The 27999-nt window shown below is 37.0% G+C and overlaps 2 protein-coding genes across 2 annotated transcripts in view; one reads left to right on the plus strand and one right to left on the minus strand.

Moving 5' to 3' along the window:
* The window catches only part of Ints8 (integrator complex subunit 8), a 49774-nt gene extending 34149 nt beyond the window's left edge, over nt 1-15625 (plus strand). Inside the window, exons 18-27 of the mRNA XM_028768600.1 lie at nt 702-735; nt 1237-1293; nt 1389-1450; nt 3955-4073; nt 6617-6720; nt 8117-8167; nt 10452-10525; nt 10597-10661; nt 10983-11026; nt 15422-15625. Coding sequence (XP_028624433.1) covers nt 702-735; nt 1237-1293; nt 1389-1450; nt 3955-4073; nt 6617-6720; nt 8117-8167; nt 10452-10525; nt 10597-10661; nt 10983-11026; nt 15422-15538 — 727 coding nt within the window. The 3' untranslated portion in view covers nt 15539-15625. The remainder of the gene's footprint in view (nt 1-701; nt 736-1236; nt 1294-1388; nt 1451-3954; nt 4074-6616; nt 6721-8116; nt 8168-10451; nt 10526-10596; nt 10662-10982; nt 11027-15421) is intronic.
* Nucleotides 15626-15784: 159 nt separating this feature from the next.
* Ccne2 (cyclin E2) lies at nt 15785-27996 on the minus strand. The gene is made up of 12 exons (XM_028768610.1): nt 27974-27996; nt 27100-27139; nt 26900-26999; nt 26764-26817; nt 25918-26069; nt 24832-24967; nt 22658-22804; nt 21006-21101; nt 20471-20605; nt 18653-18764; nt 17699-17856; nt 15785-17048 (listed from the first exon to the last, which is right to left on the minus strand). Exons 2-12 carry the CDS (start codon nt 27111-27113, stop codon nt 16935-16937), a joined length of 1218 nt encoding a protein of 405 aa, XP_028624443.1. The 5' UTR covers nt 27114-27139; nt 27974-27996; the 3' UTR covers nt 15785-16934.
* Nucleotides 27997-27999: the final 3 nt, after the last annotated feature.

Genomic DNA, 27999 nt, shown 5'->3' on the forward strand with positions numbered 1-27999 from the left:
TGTGTGTGTGTGTGTGTGTGTGTGTGTGTGTGTGTGTGTGTGTGCAATGAATAAATATAATCAGAAGAATTCTTGGGTCCTCTTCTCGTGCTCCCCTCTGCCTGGCCACTCCTGAAAATACCTTTCTGTTTAAGATGTAATTAATTATTAATTAATTGCTTTGTTGGAAAGGAGGCTTGTTGCATGTGTGTGAGGTCAGAGGACAGCTAGACAAGTACGTACTCTCCTGTTTTCTCAAGTATGTTCCAAGGATCCAATTCGGGTCCTTAGTTTTGTCAGAAAGTGCCTTGACCCACTGAACCAACTTACCAGCTCAGAGATTTAATTTAATCACTGAATTCAAAATCAGTCTACAATTAGTACTGAAGAATTTATGTGATTAAAATGAAAAAGAAATGTACTGGGTTATTATACCAATGGGTATGACATACTTTACTTTTTTTTCCCCCCCCAAAACAATCTCTGAGTACCCCTAGCCATGTTGGAATTTGCTATGACCAGGCTAGCCTTGAACTCAGAGTGCCTGGCTCCACTTGCCTCCACTTCCATTCCTAGTGCTAGGATTAAAGGCGTGTACCACTGCCACCCAGCTTGACATACTTTTCATAACTGGAATTAAGAGAGGGATGTAAAGTATAATATTATTTATATTCTTCATCCTATTTTAATGTTTGATATTAAATACATAAATTTTTTTGTAGGAGTGAACTACTTTCTTTTATCAAAAAATTACGGGTAAGTTTTTTTATGTGATTACTGAGTTTTGGGAATTACTGGAGATTTCGGATGTTGGCGATGATGATAAGCTAGGTATAGAAATGTGATGATTTAAGTGTATATTACGTGCTATAATTTTATTGTGAAACTGAGAATAAAACTTAGTGTGCTCCACTGTAGATGCAAAATTCTCAAAAGATAAAGGCCTCTTGTAAGAAAATACTTGGCACTGGGCAGTGGTGGCTTAAGCCTTTAGGGAGGCAGAGAGAAATGGATCTCTGAGTTCTAGGCCAACCTGGTCTACAGAATGAGTTCCACGACAGCCAGGGCTACACAGAGAAACCCTGTCTCAAAAAAAAAGAAAAGAGAAAAAAAAATAGAAAATACTTGCTGTTTCTTGAGATCGACAGGACACACACGTGGGCACACATGCTTTGTAAAATACTTAGTGTCTCTGAGATCATCAGGACATACACATGGGCACACATACTTTGTAAATGTTCTTGTGTTTTTTCATAGGAACCACTGGTGTTGACTATTATTTTATCACTCTTTGTGAAGCTTCACAATGTTCGGGTCAGTATCTTATAATTTTATTTAAAAATTATTGGAAGGAAATTTCTTTAAATCATACTGCTTAAAAATAAAAGGCACATTTTTCTTTCTAAAAGGAGGACATTGTGAATGATATCACAGCTGAGCACATTTCTATCTGGCCATCTTCCATTCCTAAGTAAGTAGTATATAATAAACATATTTACAAATAATCCTATTTATTATTGATACTCTGGGATAATTAAAGGCTGTAAGTGTGTAGGATTCTACAGATATCGTGGTGTTTCTCAGCTATAGTTGTTATCTTCCTAGTAATTATAAAAGTGATTTGTTTTAGAATTCCCTATAGATCTCTTGAAGTGCTGTGATTTTCATCAGGACCCAAAACCTTTTAGTTGTCATAGGACCAACCTATCTATTCACCCTCCTTCCTTTACATGGGTCTCTTTGTAGTCTAGGCTGGTCTTGAACTCTCAGTCTTCCTGTCCAGTCTCCCAAAGAGCTAAGGTTACAAGGGTGTAGTATCATGCCAGTTTTATGGTCCAAAGTTTCTCTTTCCAATTTTTGCCATTCCTCCTAAGTTTATTGTGTACTTGAAGCACAGGTCCCAACCTTATTTTATGAATCTTAGGGATGTCTTTGAGGAAGAGAAGGTTTTTAGGACACAGGTAAAAAGGTAGTACAGTAAATAGAAATAATGTATTTCCAGCTCACAGTTATAGATTGGAAACAGCAGGTCTGGTGTTGTGTTTACCAACCTAGAGGCTGTGGGTCCTGGGAGAAAAGAGCTGATAATGGACTAAAGTTTCATGCAATAGCCAGCTTTATTAAGAGCATCAGACAATTTATACTTTGAAGGTTAAGAAGAGTCACATGAATAAAGTATCTAGTCTCAAGACTTGTCCAGCAAGTCACAAGTAGCAAGTGTATGTTTTTCCATAGAAACATATAAACAAATAGCAGTAGCTTATTGTAATGAATAGTCTGAAATTAACTCACTCCTATCCACTGGAAGAGGCACAGAATCATAATCTAAGCACAGTCCTGTGTTTTTGAAGAAACTGAGATCATAAGACTCTAGTCTTGGTTCCTTGGAGCATTCTCACAAGCACTGCGACATCTCCATTCTTGGACCATGTTCTGACAGTAGTGCATACCTATAATCCCAGAATTCAGCAGGCTGAGGCAGGAGAATCATTGATTTGAGGCCAAAACAAAAACGAAAACAAAAAAACCAAAAACCCAAAAATACAAAATCAGGAGTGAGGGAGAATAGTTACAAGTGACTTGCTGTCTGCTTGCTTGCTTCCAAAGGAGCACCGTGCACCCAGACTACTAATTCTACTGTTTTTTTATACTGATTTTATACATGATTTGGTATATGCTATAGGAGGACTCTAATCAGGTGCCGACAATTTTGTGTCCTGCTTCCTTGTTTTGACTGGTGCTGAGAATTGAACTCAGAGCCAATGCTAGACAGGCACCCTGCACCTGAGCTACATTCCAGTCCCCTAGTTTTGTCTTTTTAACTAAGTAGTAGCTTTTGGACTCATTGTTTGTCACCTCTATTACCTCTGCAGGTCCAGACTGTCACAGTAGATTTTCACTTTATGTTCATAAAAAGCAAATATGGCTTATTTTGGAGCCCTGAAACATGGCCTCTGTGTGCACTGGACACATGACCTTGAGCCACTTGCTTTCTTGCTAAATTCTTTATTTTTAAAATAGGTATAAAAATAGTATCTACCCTTGACATGGGAAAGTTAATGTTAGTGCAGGCTTAACTGCTGTCTTTTATGATGGCAATACTTTAAATTGATCCAGAAAAAAATAAATAAAAAAAAAATGGTAATTGCATGTTTGACCAGAAAACATACTTCTCCTCATCAAGAGTCTGTGTGGATTCCTAAGATGGCATTTCAAGAACAGTGTCTGTGACACTGGGTTAATGGTTACTGGGTTAATACTGGTTGCTATGTAGACAGGAGTCTTAGATGTGTTGACATTTTATACATCCAGTAACATAAGATCTCAGTTAACTGCTTTCGCTGTAAACATAGAACTTGTTGTTTGTTAATAATAGCAATAATTCTTTCCTCATTATATTGGGCACAGTTGTGGTCAGTGATAAAATCTAACTCCTTAGGCCAACAGACCTGCTCTGTCACATTCCCTTGTAAATGGCCATGACTTTAGCATGTACTTCTGATGGAGGACTGAGTTCTCTTTCACTAAGCTTTTGGTTTCTAGGAAAGTAGCCATCAGCTGTTTTCTTAGATGCTGGCTTGGCTTTTCTGGTTTAATAACTACAGGCCTCCACGTTGACCCTAGGCCAAAGCCTTTGGCCTGTTTCCCTCCTGCTTTTGTATGTATTGCTGTATAAAGCACTAAAGTGGTGTATTTGCCACCCCTAATCTGTAAACTCATCAGTAACATTGAATCCAAGGTTTTTATGAGAAGTCCTGGGAAGATAGAGGATCACATAGGAATATTGCTAGTATTTGAGACATAGGTACTTTGTGCCTTCTAGAAAATAGAACTTTGTTATTGTTTTAATTAATAGCAGAGGTAAAGATTGTGTGGCTATTGAGACTTTGGTTGTGTCTTTTATTTTTAATAAATGCATGTGTGAAATTTGAAGCAGCCTTTAAGAATAGATCATTGCATAATACTCTTCTTCAGCCTCCAGTCTGTGGATTTTGAAGCTGTAGCAATCACTGTGAAAGAGCTAGTTCGATATGCACTCAGTATAAATCCAAACAACCATGCTTGGCTAATTATTCAAGCGGATATTTATTTTGGTAAGTGAGATATCAATTGCTTTATGTTTTATTTGTGTTGCACTCTTAGAAGGGAAAGTAAGTATAGTACACATTACGATAGCTGCATTAGATGCCTTTTTAAAAACTCTTTATTGGTTCTTTATGAACTTCACATCATGCACCAATCCCATTCATCTCCCTAGCCCTCCATATTTGCCCTCTGCCCTTGCAACCTCCCCTCAAAGGAAAACAAAAAAATAAACTCAAAAGATTTTTTAAAAATTTAAAATTATTTTACCTTTTATTTTTGTGTGTATTTATATGCATGCACATGTGGTGCCTAGGAGGTCAGCAGAGAGCATTAGATCCCCTGAGTTAGGGACAGTGTGAGCGAGGGCTTACATGGGATCTTCTAGAAGAGCAACAAAGCAGTCTGAACTGCTGAACTATCCTTCTAGTGCCCCCTCCCTCTAAGTAGTGTGTGTGTGGGGACTTTAAATTTTTGTTTTTCCTGGGGTTTAACAGTGTGTGTTTGTGTGTGTGTGTGTGTGTGTGTGTGTGTGTGTGTGTGTGTGTGTGTGACTGTATACCTCATGTATGGGAGTGCTTCTGGGGGGGCAGGGGTATTAGTTTTCTTGGATCCTGTGGAGCTGAATTAGAAGAAGTTGTGAGCCACCTGATTGGATGTTGGGAATTGAAGTTAGGTCTTCTGGAATCGCAGTGTGTACTCTAAACCATTGGCCTATCATTCCTCCAACTCTAGTAATATGAGTGAGGCTTGTTTATAAAATTGCTCTTTAAAAATTCTAGCCTGTGCCTGGTGAGATGGCTCAGTGGGTAAAGGCACTTGCTACCAAGCCTGGTGACCTGAGTTCAATATCCAGGACCCACACAGTGGACATAGGGAATCAATTCTGGAAACTTGTCCTTTGCCCTATATATGTGTGCCTGTACATGTAAATAATAAAGTAAATAATATAAATAAATGTAAAAATTTTAATTGTGTGGTTTCTTATCCTTATACTCTCACTTGGGAAACTGACATAGTAGGGATTGTTACAAGTTCAAGACACATAGTAATATCCAGGCCAGCCAAGGCTATGTGGTAAGACCCTGTCTCAAACTCAGGAGAACACGATTGTGTAGACGTGTGTGCGTGCACACACACACACATATGTATATATATACATATATGTATATATGTGTATATAAATTATATATAATAAAGGGGATATATATATAAATAAATAAAAATTTAAAATCTGTATTCTTGGAAGTTAATTTCTACTGCCCTCATAAACAATTCTGTGTCATAGGATTTTCCAAGTCAATATGATGTTTTCAAAATTCAGAATACTATACAGATAAAATTTCTGACTGAGAACATTTTGAGGATCAGTGTTTTTGAAATAAAAGTTTCAAATTTTAAAGGTTCAAGAGATAATAAAATAAACTTTCATGTATCTAATAATACGTGTACCCCTTTTGAGGGGGTGCAAGGGTTGAGATACGGTCTCCTGTAGCCCACTGGCCATGGATTCATGACTTAGCTGAGGACAGTCTTAAACTGCTATCATGATACACCTACTTTTCAAGTGCTTGGATTAGAGGTTATAGGTATGCACCACCACAGTCAGCTAATTGGTTTTTTTTGTTTGTTTGTTTTTGTTTTGGTCTTTCATGGGGAGGGGGTTTGAGATTGCTTTCTCTGCATATCCCTGAGTGTTCTGAAACTCTTGTAGACCATGCTAGCCTTGAACTTAAAGATCTGCCTCCCAAGTGCTAAAGTTAAAGATATGTGACACCACTGCCCAGCTAATTGCTGTTTTTTAACACTTTATTTTCATCCATTTTTGGAAGCATTCTAGCTTCCAAAAGAATGCATTGCCAAATCTAAATGTCTAAAAGCACATTAGCTATATAGGTTCTGAGGTACCCTTTAAAAATTAGAATAGAAATATATTTCTAGTCTGGAAAATAAAAATTTCCATATAATGAGACAGGCAGTGGTGGTGCATGCCTTCAATCTCAGCACTTGGGAAGCAGAGGCAGGTGAATTGCTGAGTTCAAGGCTAGTCTGGGCTACAGAGTGAGTTCTAGGACAGCCAGAGCTGCACAGAGAAACCCTGGGGGGTGGGGGAGAACAACTCCATATATTAGATATTGTACTATAAATTTAATGAGAAATCTGAGCTAGATTTTGGCTAATCAGTTTTAGGAGGTTAAGAATTTACTGTATCATTTTGATTTTTTTTTCTTTTTTTAAATGCGTAGTTTTCACAATGTTATTCTGAATAAATACAGTTTTATCATTACTCAGAAAAATACATATACACATTATAAATTGTATTTGTGTGTGTGTGTGTGTGTGTGTGTGTGTAATTCAGAGGATAACCTGAGGGAGTCATTTCTCCCATTTTTATCATGTGGATTCTAAGGATCAAACTCATGTGCTCTGGCTTGGTGGCAGCAACTTTACCTGTTGTGTCATGCAGAATCTTATCTTTAACTTACTGTTTGAATCCTTTTCAGTTCTTGTATTTTAATGGCAAATAACTCTTTACCACTGTCTTCTACTTTAGCAACAAATCAGCATTCGGCAGCTCTTCACTATTACCTCCAGGCAGGAGCTGTGTGCTCTGACTTCTTTAATAAGGCTGTGCCCCCTGATGTGTATACAGACCAAGTAAGTTCTTTTGGGGGCTTGTTTCCCTCTTGCCTACCTTCATGTTTTTTTTTTGAGTCCCCTTAGGGTAGCACTTAGCTATATCTGTATCTGTGATGATGACTCTCGGGTCGATGGAGATTTATTTTTGGCCTTTTGGAGGCAGCCTTGATGTGTAGCCCATGTTAGCCTTGAACTCCTAGTGATCCACCTACCTCATGTTTTCCAGTGCTGGGATTACAGGCATCTGCCACCATGCCCAGCTGCTGTCTCCTTTTCAGTGCCGATATTATAATGTTTGTTCCTGCTTTGATACTCCCACCTCACATTCCCAGAACTCCTCAGATTCAGCCTGTTGAGGACTGATGTCTGTGTCCCTTCCACAAAGCCCTCCAAATACCAAACACTAAGCCCCAGTCCATGGCTAGTTCTTTTCCTCACTTAACTAATCCTGTTAGAATATCAACAGCTCTCAAATCGTATCAATTCTGTTGCCTTGCTGTCTTTCTTATGTCTATATGATAAACCTAAGAAGGGACTAGAGTAAATACACGTGCATTGCCGGAAGTTACCCTATTTTGTGATAAGTCAGGAATCAGCTGTTGTGATAGGTACTTACTATCCCAACACTTGGAAAGCTCAGGCAGGAGGATTACTACATCACTACAAGTCTGAGGGCAGCCTGGAAGTGATATAGAAATCTTTATAAAGTGGACAAAAAAAATCCCTTAAGGTCCACTCTGTCATTTTTGAGACAGGTCTCTCTACATAGCCCTGGATGTCCAGAAATTCACTATGTAGACCAGTCTGGCCTGGAGATGTACTTGTCTCTGCCTCCTGAGTGCTTGGATTGATGATGTGCACCACTAGATTTGGGTCCTAAGATCCACTCTTAATAGATACGTTTTTAGTTCACATTGAGTACCAGTATGATCTTGAGATGTTGTGGTCTCACTCAGGGCATTGTGTGTGCTACTCTAGGGCTGAGCTCTATCTTCAGCCCTCCAAGACAGCATTAGTTCTTTCTTACACTGGCCTTTAGGTCTGTAGATAAACTTACTCTTGCTGTCTACATACCACTGGCAAACGTTTTCCCATCTCTACCTCATACAGGAGTATCTTAGTGCTTTTAAATACATTGCAATTAACCCTGATTTAGATCACTAGTATAATATGACAAATGAAAACTTCCAGTACTTAACAAGTTTTTAAAATAAGATTTAAAGGTTTTTTAGTAATTTATTTCTTTATACCACTTTTAAATTAACAAAGTTGAATGGGAAGCCCTGAGCTCCCACATAGTTGCAGTCCTCCCTCATCCTTCTTGCCTTTCTTTTGTTGACATTCTGTACCAGAGTGATATATTTATTACAGTCAGTGGGAGCTGGTTTTGAAAATAATTATTGTCTCTTTGTAGGTGATAAAGCGAATGATAAAATGCTGTTCTTTGCTGAATTGTCATACACAGGTTAGTTTATGATACCATAGTTTTGACTTATATTTATGTGTGTTAGGCTTAATACGTAAATTCATACTAGAAAGTAGCTTTTATTTTATATCAAAATGGCTGTTAGCTTAGCATGTTTAAATTTCTTAATAATTTGTAGAACTGAACAAGATGCAGATAGGAATTAGTAAACATTGACCACTGAACTTCAGTGGAAAAGAAACACTTCATGCTTTCCTATATTTATGATGATATGTATATTAGTCATTGGGGAAGTTCAAGTCATTCACGGTTGTGGAAGAATTAGAACCCTCATGCTACAGGAACACAAAATGGTACAGCTTTGGCAAGTGGGTTGGTAGTTCCACTTTTATGTAAATATTCAGGAGAATTAGAAAAGGGTGTACTTGAATGTTCATAACAGGAATGTTCACTGAAGCCAAAAATACAGGGAAAAAAATCCCAGTGTCCATTAAATAATGAATGGTTTAGTAAAATGATGTATCTATACCTCAAAATCCTGCAGCCATATAAAGGAATGAATTACTTATGTGTACTACCAAATGGATTAACTGAAAACTGCTAAGTGAAAGACAGGCAGGGCTATATATGATTTGATTCACTTGTGAGAGATGCTCAGAATAGGCAAGTCTGTAGAAACAGAACATATGGTTTAATGGTTATAAGAGGCTAATATAATATAATATAATATAATATATTGAATGTTCAGTGAACATTCCTGTTATGAACATTCAAGTACACCCTTTTCTAATTCTCCTGAATATTTACATAAAAGTGGAACTACCAACCCACTTGCCAAAGCTGTACCATTTTGTGTTCCTGTAGCATGAGGGTTCTAATTCTTCCACAACCGTGAATGACTTGAACTTCCCCAATGACTAATATACATATCATAAATATAGGAAAGCATGAAGTGTTTGTTTTCCACTGAAGTTCAGTGGTCAATGTTTACTAATTCCTATCTGCATCTTGGTTATAATATAATATAAGAGGCTATGGTTATAACCATTAAACCATATGTTTAACCATTAAACATATGGTTTAATGGTTATAAGAATGAAGAGTTTCTGCTATGTGCCACTGGATTTCTTTCAGGGAGGTGCTTTAGAATTAAAGGTCATGGTTAAGACATGAAGACATAGGTGTTTTGTTGTTATTGTTGTTGTTTTTTTTGTTTTTATTTTTCCAGACAGGGTTTCCAGACAGGCATAGCCTGCCTGTCCTGGAACTCGCTCAGTGTACCAGGCTGGCCTCAAATTCAGAGATCTGCCTGCCTCTACCTCTTAAGTGCTGGAAGCTACCACTACCCGTTTTTTGGTTTTGGTTTTGGTTTTTTTCCATTTCAACTTTTTGTTTTTAATCTTTCCTTTTTTTAATACTAGAGATTAACCCTGATCTTTACAAATGCTAGCATGTGTTATAACACTGACCCATAATCCCAGTTCCTGCCGAGGTAAGCATTCAGAACCTGCCTGATTGAACTGGATGCTTTCTTCTGTGTTTAGAGATTGGTGACTTAGTGTTTTTTTTTAAATGATATATATCTGCAGCTTTTTTTTTTCTTTTCTTTTTTTTTTTAAAGATTTATTTATTTATTATATATGAATACATTGTAGCTGTCTTCAGATACACCAGAAGAGGGCATCAGATCTCATTACAGATGGTTGTGAGCCACCATGTGGTTGCTGGGATTTGAACTCAGGACCTCTGGAAGTGCAGTCAGTGCTCTTAACCACTGAGCCATCTCTCCAGCCCCATATCTGCAGCTTTTAAAAGTACAGTTCCATGTGTCTGATGTCCTTGAATGCTAGGACATTTGCTTGGCAGTTTACATGTTCAAATGAAGAAAGATCTAAAACTGTAATTTAGGTCTCTGGTAAACTAGTTTTCGGTCAGAAAGAGACAAAAATACTGGGTAAAGGTTTTTCAAATGAAAATTAAATGGGATCCATAAGTATGAACTGACTTATCCAACATTATTTCAAGTCTTCTAAAGACTTGTGGGGCTGGAGAGTTTGACTTTGTGGTTAAGAACACTGGCTTCTTCTCTTGCAGAGGATCTGGGTTCAGTCCTCAGCAGCCACATGCCAACTCACAGCATCTGTAACTCCAGTTCTGGGAGGCCTGTATTTTTCTGGCCTCTACAGGCCACAAGGACACATGGTGCCCAGATATACATGTACAAAACACCAATAGACAAAGAGTAAGATAAATATGAAAAATAAAGGTTTTCCTCTCATATCATGAAGGGTCATGTTACCTTTTTAAATCATTTGTTTCAAAGGTGGCAATTTTATGTCAGTTCCTCAGAGAAATTGACTACAAAACAGCCTTCAAGTCATTGCAGGAACAAAACAGGTATGATTTTTTTTTTTTTGCATAAGGCTGAATCTTCTTTGCATAAATAGTAATGAGATTCTGTTTTGCAGCCATGATGCTATGGATTCCTACTATGACTACATTTGGGACGTCACAATCTTGGAGTACTTGACTTGTATCCTTCCACCATTGCATGTGACACAGCAGTTCATGTTTGCTTAAAGAAGTATTTCATTGAACATATTTTCCAAGCTAGAAACAGTTCAGGATTAGAAAAAAAGTTACATATATGACTGTGTGTATGTACATATTCCAAAATGGAATAACCTTGAAGTTAATTGTCTTCTGCCATATGGGTCGTGGGGATTGAGCTTGGCTTATTAGACTTGACAGCAAGCACCTTTGTCTGCTAAACTACTTCAACCAGCCTTCAACAGTTGAGACTGATTCATGTAGAACAGTTGTTTTATGATTGATTCTTAACTGATACATTTAGATCTTCATCATAAAAGAGGAGAAACAGATAAAAGACAAATTGCAGTAAGTTGCCTTACACCTTTCTTCAATGATGCTGTTTCCAGAATATTAAACAATTTAGATTTTGACCATTGTGCAAAGATCTTGTTTGTCCATTTACTGCCAGAATTTAGTTATTACTTACGTGTCATGCTGATGTGAACATATTAGAACATTTTATATCTCTGTTCTAAATCTTAAAATGATTTTTCATCTTACACAGTCCTTACAGCAGTTCACTGATTTCTTTTTCCCCTTTGCTGACCTCAATACAAGTATTCCCACTGTTGTTTAAACATGTCAAGAATACTCATCCTCTAAGGACTTTTGACACTTTCTATCCAGGGACATTCAGCTTCCTTCAGGTTTCTACTTTGCCATCTTAGTGGTTAGCCTCTCCTGTCATCTTGTAAAATGGCATGCCCCACCACCCTCTCTAACTCTTACTCTTCTGTAACACTTACCAACATTTGACATGCTATATAACTTAGACTTGGCTTAGTCATAGATGATAACTAGAATGATTTCTGGCATTTAATTATTGCCCAACAATTACTGGATACGTTATTTATTTAAATTCGACTCATGTCTCTCTCTTTTTTTTATCTAACATTTTATGTATGTTTGGGTGTGTTCTAAGGTCAGAGAACAACTTGCATTAGTCTGTTCTTTTCTACTATTTGAGTGTCAAAGATTGAAGCTCGGGATATCAGGTTTGGTGGCAAGCTCCTTTACCCACTGAACCATCTTACTAGTCCAGTATTTAAAATTTTACACTCATTACTTGCCCACCATGTGATAAATCAGTATTATTGCAGATACTTTGATTTTACTCGTTAATAAAACTGCATGTTGTTAGTACCTTTTAAGACATACTCAGATAAAGGTATATAACCATTATTTAATACTCTTAAAACATGTGAGAGGAATAAAGAACATGTAGTTAGCCTGGTTCGTTAAATGCCATAGCTTCTCCCATTTTTTTCCTTTTTTTTTTTAAAAGTGTGTATGCATTGTGTTTGTAGTGTTTAAATGTGGGCATGCGTGTGCCATGGTGTATATGTGGCAGTCAAGAGAACAACCTTGTGTGGTGATCCTTGCCTTCTACCTTGACAGGGTCTTTTGTTCATTGTGAGATTCATAATACTAGTGAGTCTGTAGGTTTCTGGGAATTGTTTTCACCTCCTATCTCTCCATAGGGACAGGATGAAATTACAGATGTATGTGCCATGGTGGCCAGCCTTTGTGGTGACCTGGGAACCTGAACTCAGTTCAGGCTTGAGTGGCAAACACTTTGGCGATTGAACTCTCTGTCTCCCCAGTCCCCTTCCTTTCTCTCCATCCATGCCCTCTCATATACCCTTTCTTCCTCTTTCAAATTCATGCTCCTTTTTCCCTTAGTAATTGTTACATAAGTCTATGTATGTGGACATATACAATAACTATTAACCAGTTGGGGGTGTGCTCTTCTCTGCTGTGGACTATTTCTCCCACTCTACATTCTTTAGTTGCCTGTAGTTGTGAAGAACTGGGACCTTGTAGGCTTTCCCCTGTCTGTTTTTAGTATGTCTGTTGTTGTCTTTGTTCAGTTCACTTTGGTGAGTGTTTATGGGCTTCTGACACTAAGACTCCGAAAAGATCCAATTTCACAGCAAACTTTCTTATCCTCTGGTTCTTGAAGTCTTTTAGTACCCCTCTTCCTTAATGATCCCCGATACTTAGGTGCAGGAGTTACTTTGTAGCCACATCTGTTGGGACTACAGCCTTATACTTTGATCAGTTGTAGTTTTAGGTAATGGTCTCTGGTGCAAAGAGTCTTATTGATGAGGAGTGAGGACTGGTTACCTGCAGGTATAAGGACAAATATTTAAAATGTAGTTAGGAATTGTGCTGGCTTAATAAAGTGGTGGTTGTAGATTCTTTTACAAGATCCATGATTTTACTAGCCTTGCGTGGTTGGTTAGGTTTTCTGTACTAGGTATGATTTCCCTCATTAGGAAGGTCTTAAACATCCAATTAGAGAGCTGTTGGTTACCACCAAAGTATGAGTCCCAGTGTTTGAGTCTTGGGGTCATTGCACCATGCTGCTTGTTGCTGTGGTTCATAGGTATCATGGCTGAGTAGGACTATTGCTTGTTTCCTTCTTTTTGGAAGCTTGCCTGGTGTCTTCTGGCTTTCAGGTCAACTCCAGCTCAAGGAACCCTTAGCCCTGTGTCTAAAGTATATGGTATCTTCAGGAACAGGTACTTACCATGCACCTCTGGGAGGCAATCAATGGCAATAGCCATTTTGGGAGTCTCTTGGGCAACCTTGACCATTAGATGCTTTTATTTTTTGAGAGGTCTTACTAAGTAGCCCTAGCTATCTTAGAACTCATATAGACCAGGCTGATCTCAAAGGCAGAAATCATCTGTCTCTGCCTCCTGAATGCTAGTATTAAAGATGTGCACCACCATATGTGGCCTGCCACTATATTACTTTAAAATCCCTTCTCCTTTAAAGGATCTAACTCCATATCCTTACTGACTCATTTGCCTTCTGGTTCTTCTACATGCAGATATAGGTTATCCTTTAACCCTCACACTTAGAGGCCTCTCAGCCACAATTCTACTCACTACCTTTACACTCATCTTACTGTCAAGTGTGTTTTTCATCTTATTACTATTACTCATTATGTCCATGGCCTTTTCTGACTTTCTTGCTTCTGTGTTTCTCAAAATTGGGTTTGTGATCTCCCCCTGCCCCTCATCAGTCAGCCCCTTCTATCCACCCTTCCCTACTCAACCATAAGTGCAGCAAGTACAGTCTGCTCAGCAGTAACAGACAAGGCTTTTTAATTCATTTTTTAAGTTTTCTAGGTTGTCTGATAATGAGCCAAGTGTGATAACCAAACTGGTGGAACTCTTAGATTTGGATTTTGTGTCTTCATTTTCTTTACTTCTTGGAAAAGTCCTGATTGTTTTAAAACATCCTAACCATACAGACTTGCCACTACGAAACCATTGTTACCCATTTCCTCAGCTCCTTTCGTTGTTTATCTTATAGCCTAAACATTCTTTAAAAGTGTTATTTTAGACTTTTCCTGTTAAGTCCCTATTTTGTACATTTTCCATTTTGAATGATTTCCTTGGCTCTTGTTTACTTTGGATAGATCAGAAAATAAGACAACCTACTGGCTTTATAGGAATTAATCTTAATCATTGTAGACTTAGGAATGCCAGCTGAGATTCTGGTTTATAGTTATTGTTCACCTTGAAGGTCATTTGTATGCATTAAGCTTACTGGTAAGAAATTATATTACTCTTGATGAAAGCAAGTTTTGCTGTTCTGTTCCCGCTGGCATTTTAACTTCTGTAGTTGGTAACCTACTTTATCCTTAATGTCAGTCCTTTGACTATGCTTTATCTCTGGCCAGTTCTGATTCCTCTGCCTAGGTTTGTAAAATTTCCCACTCCATTGGAAGTTTGACACAACTATGCTTTTGACTATCCTTTCAAGGGTTAAGAGGTACAAAAGCCAGTAAATACTTCCTAATTCTTGTTACTGTTTACCTGTGGCTTCTTTCATTAGATCATTGATCTTTCTATTCATCTCCCCCCACCCCACCCCCCACACACACTATAGCCCTATGCTTTCTTGTAGTTATCTTCTGCTTATCCTTAAATCTCATTTTCTAAAAAGTTAGTCCTTGGCCCTTCATTTGCTTACTCTTGGTTATTTTGGTCTCTAGTGGTCACAGAACTAGAGACAGACCCATGGCCTCATGAATGTTAAGTGCTCCACCACTGGACTGTTCCCTCAGCCCCTTTATTCCTTATTAATCCTTTCACAAGCTTTACAGTACCCACATGAGGTATATGATTTCTCTCAAATACATGGGCTTCTCTACCAATTGTCTGAGATACCATGGTTTAAGGTATTACCACTCCACTACCAGCCTTTGCCCACATGTATTCCTTGATCTAGCAAATTCTAGTCTAATTATAACTTTAAGATAGTCTTTTTAAAAAAAGTTCTGTCAAAGTCAGAAAGTTAAAACATAAAACTAGATTTTTAGGCTCCAAAATTGGCAGAAAACTACTATGAATATTTAGGTCATGGTGCTTCTTCCTAATTACTTCTGAAAACTATTTTGCACATTTATGAAACATTTGTGATTTCTTTCAAACTATTTCTGTTGAAGACTTAGTTTAACTATAAAGATGTTGTTATTAAAGACAACCATCTCATACAAATACAGAAATTTATTTAGTGTAAGAAAATGTCCCTCCAGGTAACTATGTAAGTTAAAAAAAATCAATGTAATAACACCAATTTTTTCTGTAGTTTTAAATTTGATTATTTTTAACTTTGACTTATATGTACTATTATGATAAATTTTTTTCAGTCAAACTTCTAATAATACTTTTCTGTTTTAAGATCAAAGCCATTGGCCAAACAGAACTGAATGCAAGCAACCCTGAAGAAGTATTACAGCTGGCAGCACAGAGAAGGAAAAAGAAGTTTCTACAAGCAATGGCAAAACTTTACTTTTAAGCAGTTAGTTAATTTTTTTAAATTTTATTTTTTAAACAATGGGCTAAAAGTAAACAGTATTAAAAGATTAAGTTTATATAATACATATGTACAGTTTAGTGGTGTTTTTTTTTTAGACCAAAACAAACTGAAACAAGTTAGTTTATAAACAAAAATTATACAAAAACTTCATATCTTAACAATAGTTTATAATTTCTTCAAAGAGAGACAAGGTTCACATGTCTGATAATCTGGCAGTCTGGTACCACTTTTTTTCTAATGAAATTAACATTTTTTAGGCCCAAATTTCCTTTTCAAAGGCTAACTTAAAATATTTAATGTATAAGTAGCTATTCTATATACAGCAAGTTTAAATAAATAAATTCCTAGGAGTTTGTATACATTTAATATTTTTCTGCCATAAGAAAATAGAAGTTTAGGTCATATGTTAAGTTTTTACCGTGTTGACAAGTCCTCGTCTCCTAACATGGGGCTGAAAAATGGACCACCAGTTTTGCAAACATAAAGCGCCTTAGGGATATCTTAATGTAATAAAGTGACGTATATAGTTTGGAAAAGTGTTTAAGCCCAAATTGTGATACACAAAAAGATTGTAAAGCAACCTTTCTATCAAGTAAAACCCCAGAGTAGAAGAAGCCAAAGCATTTATCTTGTTTATTTCTTTGGTTCTCCCATTTAGAGCACAGTTTAAACATTTGGTGCAATGCCTTACTGATTAAGAATATTATGGTAAGGCAAACTACTAGTTAAAAATAGATTGAACGTTACCATCCATAAAAATTCAAGTTTTATCGTAGTTTGCTACAAACAGCTTTAGATAAATTAGTCACTTTATTACAAAACAATTTTGTAAATAAGCTTAAATTTTATTTTCAAAAAACAAATTGCACCATTCAAGAGTATAGGAATTTAAGAATATAAAATCTAGATTCAAAGTTCTGTGTCAGCTAATGTATCCTTTAAGGTAGCACTCACTAGTCTAATGCATATTCCAATGATAAAATTCCCAGTTCATCAGAAGAAACACAGTAACACTGGATTTTAAAGAAACACAGTAACAAACAGAAACAACTTCTATAGCATAAATTGTTGTTGGCTTCCATCCACTATCCTTGGGAGTGAAGTCACCTTTGTAAACAAGTTCTCTTTTATAGGAAGTATTTCTCTTTAGTGCCAATCTTTTTGAAGTTTTTTTGTTTTGTTTTTTTCTTTTGTAGTGCTGGGGATTGAACCCAGGATTTTGTGTATCCTAGGCATTTAGTGCCAAATTGACAGTTTTCAAATAAAAGAATGGCAGTGTAACTCCTTAGGCAAGGACAGTCACAGCACTACTTTTCTGAAAAACTCATTTATATGAAAAACTATCCATTATTTGTTCGATTCCAATTTGTTAACTTCAGTGTTTTACTGGGGGTTTTTCAGTACTCTTCGGTGGTGTCATAATGCCTCCATTACACACTGGTGATAACTGCCCTCCTTTTCTGAAGATGTTCACATAGTTTACTTCATTCTGCACGTGAAGAAATTATTCAGTAATTAACAGTTAAGATAAAACAAGTATGCAGTAAAACCAGACTACTACCTACTTTTGTTTCTATCCAAGTTTAAGAGTCTCTGGGTGGCGGTGGTACACACCTTTAATCCTAGCACTTAGGAGGCAGAGGCACAGGTATCTCTTGAGTTAGAGGTCAGCCTGGTTTATATAGCTATTCCAGTAAAATCCTGTCTCAAAACAACAAAACTTTCTAATTTCTTATATAGGCTGCTAGTCTTGATTTTTTTTTTTTTAAGCTCCTTAACAGTAATATTTTTCTTGAGACAGGGTCTTACTATGTGGCCCAGGCCAGTCCTAAACTTTCGATCCTCCTTGCCTCAGCCTCCCTAGTGCTAGTTAGTGTGCATCCTAGGCCTTTATCACCAAGTCTGCCTTAATTTAATTATCTCCATTACGTTTTAAATCAACGTGATCATTACTTTCCCTTTATCGTCTTATATAACTGTCTAAGTAGTAATACATAGTAGTTTCAGATCTTAGCTAAACTTTGCTAACTTCAGCTCCATTAGTTTCAGGACTTAACTAAATAGCAAGATTTTTAAAAACAGTGAAAGACAAAGCAAACAAACAAAACCCCACAAAACACATAAAACAAAAAACCATACCAGCAAAGCCAAATAATTTGTGTGTGTCTGGATATTGTGTCTGTCTTCCATGGGTATTTTCTTAAAAGTCTTCAGCTTCACTGGACTTACACTTTTTACAACACTGACAAAAGGCACCATCCAGTCTACACATTCTGAGATATCATCCCATTCCAAACCTAGATTTAAAAAGTTAATAAAATGTTAACTGTGTCAAACTGTGTTTCTTTTTTTTTTTAAAGATTTATTTATTTATTATATATGAGTACACTGTAGCTGTCTTCAGACACACACCAGAAGAGGGCATCAAATCTCATTACAGATGGTTGTGAGCTACCATGTGGTTGCTGGGATTTGAACTCAGAACCTCTGGAAGTGCAGTCAGTGCTCTTAACCACTGAGCCATCCATCTCTCCAGCCCCAAACTGTGTTTCTTATATTAAAGCTGAAAAGAATTGATAGTTTTCTCAAGGCTCATTCTGTAGCTCAGGTTGGCTTCCTTCCTGGTTCAGCCTCCCATTGTTTTTGCTACTCATCTGACTCTTGAGAGTGGGTTTTTCTTTCTTTAAAGATTTATAATTATGTGAATTATGTATACATGTACACAAGTGCCCAGAGATCAGAAGAGTGTGTTAGATGTTCTGGAGCTAGAATTAGATTGTGAAGGCTAGGAACCAAACCTCGGTCTTCTCCAAGAGCAGCATGTGCTCTTAACCACTGATCCATCTTTCCAGGCCCACTTCTAAGCTTTTAAACCAGTGCCTATTCATACAAAGTAGAACTGTGGTATTTGCTTCAAATATTTAATTTCCACTTGGCTGTATTTTTTTGATTGTGGAAATACACTAAGGGTTAAACATTTGTAGCAAAACAAAAAAACTAAATTGTTTTATTTTGTGTTTGTGTAAGGTGTTAAAGTTCCTGGAGTTCAATTAAAAGTTGTGAACAGTTAAGAAGTCAACAAAATAGTCTTACCTGAAGCTTTCTTAACCACTTCAATGGAGGTAAAATGGCATAAAGCAGCAGCAGCCAGAATTCTGTATTGAAATTCTAAAGAGTCGATGGCTAGAATGCACAGATCTAAAAGCTAACAAGGAAAAAGCAAAAACAATTTAAGAGAAACATAAATATGTCCCTTACATATATATAACTCTAAAGTAAATAAGCTACCACCCAGTCTCAGGATTGCAGTGAAGGGAGTAAAAACAATAGGATTGTAGGAACAAAGTGATAACTATTTAAAGGGTGAGCCCTTCATCTAGATTGGAAAAAGCTAGTGAAGGCTTCTAAATTAGGTAACAGGCTAGACCAGAAGATTGGTGGGTAGAGAGTGTTTGAAATAGAACATTGCCAAAGATAACTCTTCCTGCCTTCTTTATCTAAGGTGGGCAGTGGAGAGCAAGGAAATCTAGAGGTAGTAGCTTTGCTACATTATATAGGGCCTTTAGAAGTTGAAGCACTACTAGTTAAGCCCACTGTGGGATTTTAAATCAGGAAAATTACACTTTTAAAAGGACGCAGTAAACTGGACAGACTAGAAGACAACATTCTTAGCAACTCAATAGGTAAGTGGTATTATCTTGGTAATGCAGGAACTGGAATGGTGTAAAGGCAAGATTTCAGAGGGCTAAGCTGGTTTCCTGGTCGCTGAATAAAACTTGGTATTTGTACTCAAACATCAGGCAAGAAGGTGGTAGAAACTGGGAGTTACAAGTGAAATACTACCACAGATGATTATCTTAATACCAGTATTTTTGAATCTCGATGTTTTAGAATCTTAAATAAGTGTATGAGATCTCTTGGGAGCTGGAACTCATGTCAGAACTCAATTCACTTACATACACACTATATACATACTCAATTTTATAGAATATTTTAAATTTGCCTGTTCTTTGTAACCATTACTGAAGTCAAGTGTGGAATTTTTCACAATCAAAAATTCCAATTTTGGGGGCTGGAGAGTTGGCTCAGCAGTTAAAGAGCACTGACTGCCCTTCTAGAGGACATGAGTTCAATTCCCAGCAACCACATGGTGGCTTACAACCATCTGTAATGGCATCTGATACCCTTTTCTGGTGTGTCTGAAAAGAATGACAGTGTACTCATAAAATAAATCTTTAAAAAAAAAAAGTGTGCCAATTTTGGAGCATCTTCAAAATTTTGGAATAGCGATATTAAAAATTATATACTAGAAATATTCTGCAACTTTGTTGACTTACAGATTTAAAACACAAATTCTAATCCAAAGACTTAATACTCATCACCAAATGTCAGTTTTACATCCTACATAGAATAAAATTAAAAGTTGTCTTCACAGAAGTACAGCCTTCAAATCTTATTGTGAAGAATGGAATTCTCTTTTACTTACTCTGTTAGAATGTGCTGGCCTAGGATAGTTTAATCATAATTAAAGAACATAACACCAGGCATAGAGGTATATGCCACCTTTAATCCCAGAATTTGGGAGGCAAGTGGCTATCTGAGGTCAAGGCCAGCCTGGTCTACAGAACAAAGCTCCAGGATAGCCAAGGCTATGCAGAGAAATCCTGTCTTGAAAAACAAAACAAAAAGCCTACAGACAACTAGTTGAAAACATAATTTTTCCCCATTTTATATTAAAAAGATTTTTATAAATCCCAAATCCTAAATAGATTTTCTTTTCTAGAATTATTAAGCAATGTTAACTACTTGAAAAAGAATTTTATGGGTCAAATGTTTTCTTGTTGACTAAGATTTATTTCAGTATGCCATTTTGTTGTGTAGTTTGTGACTTAACAGTAACAGGGTCAATACCTGAGCTATCTGGATGAATGTCTCCTGAGAATATTGAGGTAGAAGAACCTTAGGAACATCTTTAACAGCATCAACTTGGAGAAAAAGATTCAACCAGGAGATGACCGTGACTGGACAAAGTTCCCATTTTAAAGCCTGTCAATGAAAATGTAAAATGCCCATTAATTATGACATATAATGTACACACACACACAATGTACATAGTAGAGTTTAGAGGTTAAGTTTCCCTACCAACCATTAACCAATATTAATATTTTTGCATCAACTTTTTAAAATTATATGCTCAGACTAAAACCTCCATTTTGGTTCTTAAAATTTTGTTCAAAATTATATTTAACTTTGGGGTAGGCACATGATGTGACTGACTAATATGTGGAGGTTAAAAGACAACTTTTTACATTATGTGGGCCCCCATGAATCAATGTCGTCATGCCTGCCTGGCGATTGGCCTTAAGTTTGGCCTTTTCTTATATCCAAGGTTCACTCATAATTACTGTATTACAAAATTGCAACCAAGAAAGGACATTATCATTACCTTTAATATATTGAGTTCCATCTTTAAGATATCTACTTCACTGCAAGCACCATCAGTGACATAAGCAAACTCTTGGAGTTTGGGAGCGTAGATTTCCTTTAATTTAGAAAATTTTTTATTAAGCACAATTTAAATAAAAACAAATCATACTTAGGCTATATATGTAGGCTTCAATTTTAAGGACAAATTCACAACAAAGTGATTATAAACTAAAACTATATTAAAATTTTTTTGGTATGTAATTATCTGTTACTAACTACTGTACTCATTTTCAGGGTTTATTTTTCTGGAGTTGACCTTGTATTTCAATCTTAATCTGTTATAAGAAACTGTTTGCCTTTAATCCCAGCACTTGGGAGGCAGAGGCAGGAGGATTTCTGAGTTCGAGGCCAGCCCTGGTCTACAGAGTGAGCTTCAGGACAGCCAGGGCTATATAGAGAAACCCTGTCTAGACAAACAGAACACAAAACAAAAAAAGTAACATTTTTAATACTGTCTGGTGGTCAGACTAAAACAAGACACTCAACAAATAAGGTCTTGGACTAGGGATATAGCTCATTTAGTGCTTGTCTAATGTGTAGGAAACACTGCATATAAGCCTGTAATCCTATCACTTGGTAGTTGGAGACGGGAACATCAAGGTCATCTTCCAGCTGCAGAATTTGTTTGAAGACAGTTTGGGCCACTTAGGGCACTCAGAACATCTCAAAACAACAAAAATAAGGTCTAGAAAGTAAACACATTATCCTAGTACAAAAGTATATTTATAAAAAAAAATACTGGGCTTATACTTATTGTAGTAGTACTTATACTTTAAGAAACAAAAGAAGGCCAGGTGTGATATAACATGTTTTTAATCCCAGCACTCAAGAGGCAGGCAGATCTGTGAATTTGACACCAACCTGGACCAGGCAGTAAGTTCTAGGCTAACCATGGCTAAATCATGATACCCTGTCTCAAAAGTGCTTGGCAAGGAAGGGCAAGTCCCTGTGATGAGAAGATTGTGTTTTGGTTGATGGCAAGTTTGTCTTAAAAGTGTTGAGAATTAGAAATTATCAGAGGATTAGAAGAAAAACCTGGCATGTGGCAGCCAACTAAAGACTTCAATATATAAAGATCTGAAACAATAGGACAGGCTGGCTCTAAAAACGGATATACCTGCCATATGTTGTAGAATTTGGAGAGAACATAAAACTCAGAAGATAAACTTGGAAGAAAATAATACATACTTTGGGATATTAATGTGTTCAATCCCTCAAAATGATACTAGCTGTGATTGGAAGTAGCCAACAGTGCATTAAAATGTAACAGATGGTAATTACATATTTTTGCAAGTTTAAGGCAATTAAGTTTTTTTTTTAACATGACACCAACATTAGACAGAAAAATAGTAAGCTGGATAGACTATTATTCTTACTCAGCATAACATTTCTTTCATTTGATTGTTTTCTAAAGACCATTCTTCTGAACTCAGGTGCTATATAATTATGTAACAACATTGACCTATGGTAACTTCTTATATCCCCACTATAAAGAATAAATTCTTTTATCATAAAGATTTAGTTCAGAAAATGACCGTATCCTAAGATTAATATATTTATCTAAAAACTAAGTTTACCATAAATATATCTGGATAAAATTTAAGAACTCACCTCAAGTTTAGAAGCAATGAACAATGAGGTAATCCCAATGAGTTGAAGCATATTTTTATTTACATCCTTTTGTGTCAACATAAATCTGTCAAAAAAGTCTTGGGCAAGGTAGAATGTCTCCCTATGAAGAGTGTATACTTCACAGACCTGAAAGAAGCAAATATTCAATATTATTTCCAGAACTTATTTAAAATAGAAAGTCATATTTACTATACCAAATTACGAGCTACTTTGAGGCTAAGTTTTGTTTTTCAGGACGCCATTATTAACATAAGGGAGGGAATAACATGTACTGATAGACAGGGTGAGTTTGTTACCTGATAGATAGGTGGGCTTGTTATCTTTGCTCTCCTAGCTTTACAGTGTTTCCATGTTACTATTTTTCATATTTTATTGCAGGCTAATTTAATAACATTGGTGATAAAATCTGTCCACGTTTTTTGTTTAGTGGGAATTGCCCTCACGTTCTACTATTGTTGCTAATAAACAGTGCCATTCTCACACTTAAAGTTTAATGGTACTCCATGAAATGGGTTGCCATTATCTCTTTTTGAAAATGAGAAGAAGCCTTTTAAAGAACTATTCTGTTCCTGTCTTATACTATTTTAAAATCAAGAATGTGATACCTGGAGAATGACTCAGTAGCAAAGAACTTACTTGTACTGGTTCCTAGAACCAGAGTCTAGGCAGCTCACCATTGTTTATAACCCTGGTGCTAGATCTGATGCCCGTCTCTGATCTCTTTGGGCACCTGGCACTCAAATTTACACATAAAAGTAAAATCTTAAAATCAGGAGTAGATGTTGTATTTCAAAGAGATATCTTCAAGATTTTTCAAACAATAAACTTTTTTTACATTCTTAGACTGAAAATATTTCTGTCAGCATACAAAGTAAAAACTTTCAGTTAACATAATTCTTAACTACACTGACGGCATTATCGCTAGAAATGGACCTCATGTTCAATTTTGGAATCCTCCAAATGAAAATAGGCAAAGCCAACAACGTTAGTTTCCTTTCCATACTATCAGTGAATCATTGTTAAGGACAATGACCTGATACAACAACCTTATTTTATAGTCTTGGAAACATTTCTGATAATTTCTGAGCTATACCATATTTTTATCTACCAAAAGGTCCACCCTGTCTTTCTCCCTCAGAATGAATCTACATCCTCCCAATATTAGGGATTAAACCCAGAGCTTCACCATGTGTTAGGCAAACATTTCACCACTAAGCTGTATAATACATCCCACCTGCCCTTTATTTTGAGGCAGTATCACTGTAACCTGCACTGATTTGCTTGAAATTCGTAAATCCTTTCCCCAGTCCACCATCTCCCATCAAGACTACAGAGCAGATAATCCAGAATTGTAAGAAAATCAGTTTAACATCAAGTAATTTACAATAATACAAATAAAAAAAATGTTTGCTTAAATCTATAGGCATTTCAGAATTACTGATATTCCTTTAAATCGATGGTATATTTTTCTGTTTTGAGTCAAGGCTTCACTATGTAATCCATCTGATCTGGAACTTGATATTAGGCCAAGTTGGCCTTAACCTCCCAATCTTCCTGCCTCAGCCTTTGTGGATTACAGGGATACACTACCATCCATACCCAGGAGTATAGTGTTATTTCTGAAAGGAACAGGAGCACATTATAAAGGAAGCTAAATAGGATGTAAAGGGCTTAAGGTCTCAGGGTAACCAAAGTTCATGGCAGAAAAAGCTGGTCCTTTGTATGCCTGTATACAAAACCTAGTCAACTATACATTCCATTCACTTTGAGTACCCTCAACTAGAAACAAACGTAACATATATCAGGGATTTCTGATTTTGGTTTGGGTTGTATTGAAGATGTGTTCTTAGGACTTTACTCTTTGCTTTGGTACTAAGTACACACTACCATTGAGCTATGCTCCCAACTCCTGATTTTATTCTTAAAAAAAGGTAGTTGGTCTGGGGTTATAGCTCAGCGCTGGTCTAACATACAAGGCCCCCGGGTTCAATCCCTACCACTAAAAGGGAAAAAATATCAAGTCATATTCTACTTTAGGTGTTACAAACTACACTGTGGACAGCATACTCTCAACTCTCATGGAAAGCACATACCCATCCATATAAGTATTTTTCTATCATAGATGCAAAAGAAATTTCTATTTTAGAACATACCTCTAAAAGCCAGTCTAAAAGTATTGATCTCATCTGTGGTTCCAGGTCAGAATGCAGAACTTCAAAATGTTTGTCATGCACGTATCTGTTTTCCTTTTGTAACATGTTTTGCCAAACCTCCTGTGAACATGCCCAGCTACATAGGGAGGATTCGGGGGTGAGGGGAAGCACATAATTTATAGTTGTGACCTATACATGTTCTGTTTACAATAGCATAAATACAAGTTTCAAATATCCAACTCCAACTTGCAATTACAAATGGAAAGTAGCTCCTCTTGGATTTCCACCTTACTGGTAAATCTCACATAATCCTATTTTTTTTTAATAATTTATAAAAGTTATGGTTTAAGATAACTTTGGTTTTTGAGACAGGGATTCTCTGTGTAACAGCCGGGGCTATCCTGGAGCTCTGTAGACCAGGATGCCCTTGAATTCACAGAGATCTGCCTGTTTCTGCCTTCTGAGTGCTAGGCATGAATCATTGTCACCCAGCAAGATAACTCTTAAAAGCAATGCTAGAAAAATAAATATATGTATATGTAAAAATAAGTATATGGTCATAGTAATAATTAAGTTTCAACATGTGAAAATATAAGCAACATCATTTATAATGATTTTTAAGGTGGAACAAAGTATTAGTCACAGAGATAGTTTGACTCCATTAATTTGCTTCTTCAAGTCAAATGTCAATTATTACAGAAACATTTTCTATAAGCTGTACTTCTTAGTCATATCATAACTGATGGTAAACTTGGTAAGGAGTAAGTAGGGTTGTCAATTGAAACTGCTGTACATTTAAAAATGTTCTCATTTTAACTTGACAAATTATTTAAGCTACATTTTAAAAATTAGTTCAGTTCTACTATGTCTGGAAGCACTTCCCAAGCAAGTCAAGTAAAACCCAAGTTTGGGCTTTAATTTGCAAATATTGTCTCATGTATAATGATACATACTTACTTCTCTGTAAGGTAGGTACTAAAAATAATACATTTTCCTATTTTATAATAAAGTAAAAAAAATACATGGCATTGTTTTAATTCTATCACTTTAACATTTTGTATATAGTTACTGAATGTTTTTTTTTACCTTAAATCCGGCAGAGGTGAGGGATTAATAAAAAGATTTTTAAATCTGTAATTTGTAAATCTAGAGAAGTCACTTGTTCCTATTTCTTTATGGGGTGTTTCAATGATAATGCAGGGGCTGATTCCTCCAGATAGTACAGGTGGCCAACAATTCTGTCATTTCAAAACAGAAAGAGAAAAACCTATTAGTGCAGTAAGAAACCTTGGCTTTTGTTCTGCATCTTCAAATGATAGCCAATTTGGTGTTCATACTTAATTTCTAAAGCCATATAATTCATATTAGTCTTCATAAGTTAGATAATGAAGCCTGGTAATAAAAGGCATTAAGTACTGAAATAATAACGAATGCATTTGTAATGTAAAGTAAAATAATTTTAAGAATAGTTCTCTAAATCTAGAAATTTTAGCGAGGATACTTTTAACAAAAAGCTATTTTTAAAGTGTTTTCTAATACTTGAATGCAAAAACATCAAAAAATTTAGTCAAGTGGAATTAGAGGATTTTTCAAAGAATTACCATCTCCAAGTAAGCACACAGGAAGGGATACCAAAGCCTGGGTGCCAAACTGACAGTGATCTCACATCCTTTTTATGCCAGCCAGTAGCTATTAGGGCCCTCCACTGCAGTCTGAAACTGAACAAAGGGCCCTGGTACACCAGCCAGCTCCAAAAGGGAGGGATTTACAGAAGGGAACCAGCTGCTTCTTGGCCAACTACACTGCAGCTGTAGGACTCAGGTTTATATGAACCTCCTTCAAGTTCACCTCTAAATCATTACAATCTTCCTACTGTAGGGCACATGATTTTACTTATTCTTCCCCAGCCCACCCAGTCCAGTTCTTCATTACCCTAATCTCATACTGATGCTTCTTGGTGATCTCCTCTTTTCTTTTTTTGACATCCTGGAAAATAGAAAAGAACATGTAAACTAAGGTCTCAGCAATGAATATCCTTCCCTTTCTCCCTCTTTTTTCCTTAAATCACCTGTGCTGTTTTTCTCTTCTTGGCTTGAATTATCTGGGCTTCTTGGGGAGAGTCTGGCTGGTTGGGCTGGGCATGCTGCTGCTTAGCTTGTAAACGGCTACTACTATGATGAATTTTAGAAACGAAGTTTAATTAGTAAGTCATATATTTCAAAAGCAACAGCTAATTTTGAAACATGTCTCCAAGACTAACAGTGTTACCTGCGTCTTGACATTCTCTTCTTTGAAGCCTATGAAACCTCTAAATGGGGGAGAAGAAAAACAAAATCAAGAACATAATCATCCATAATCTTCAAGTTCTAATTAAAACTAACGTTACCAGAAGGTGGCCTGAGCCTTAAAAAAAATACTGCACTATCTTCTGAAATACACTAGCTATCTCAGTAATTTTATGTAATGCTTTCATTTCCTACACTGGGAACGTGAGTGCGTTAAGGAATTTGCACAGTACCCTACCACCCTTTAGATGGTCTTCTGGGCCATTCATGCACTCCCCAGTACAAGCAGGGTGGGAAAGGCACGTCCTGGACTCGGCCAGCCAGGCGCCTGGACGAGCCTCCAAGAGCGGGCTGTGGAGAAGCCGGTTCCGCGCCAATTTGGAGAGCGGCTGTGGCGGGGAAGCAGGGGGTGGAGGGAACCTTCTGGTGTCACGTCCTCCAGGCTCCTTTCCCTCCTTCCCAGCCCCACCCGGCGGGCAGTGTCGCTTGCAGGGGTGACGGGACCTCAATTCCAGAAGAGCAGAAGGAAAAGGGGGGAACTAAAGGAGAAAACTGTGCTTAAGAATTTCTCCGTAAAGTGATCCACACCTTAATCCTCTCGCGCGGGAGACCTTCCCAAAATGAGGATGGACAGAGAAGCTCCCAGAGAGGCTTTTCCGTGGCCTCTCATTTGGGGATACACTCCATCCCCTGACTCTCCTTGGCCTCCTGACAAGAATGCTGACAGGGACCGACCTCGGGAACCCCTTAGTTCCAGTCTCCTACTTCTTGTCCCCACCCCAACCCCCATTTTTCCTCTCCCATGGCTCCCGCCAGACGAGGTTCCCTTCGCTCCCGCATACCCGTGTCCCCAATACCTCCTCACCGCCAGACCCTCCACAGC

The sequence above is a fragment of the Grammomys surdaster genome, unplaced genomic scaffold (assembly GCF_004785775.1).
Source record: "Grammomys surdaster isolate TR1022 unplaced genomic scaffold, NIH_TR_1.0 64, whole genome shotgun sequence".
Lineage (NCBI taxonomy): Eukaryota > Metazoa > Chordata > Mammalia > Rodentia > Muridae > Grammomys > Grammomys surdaster.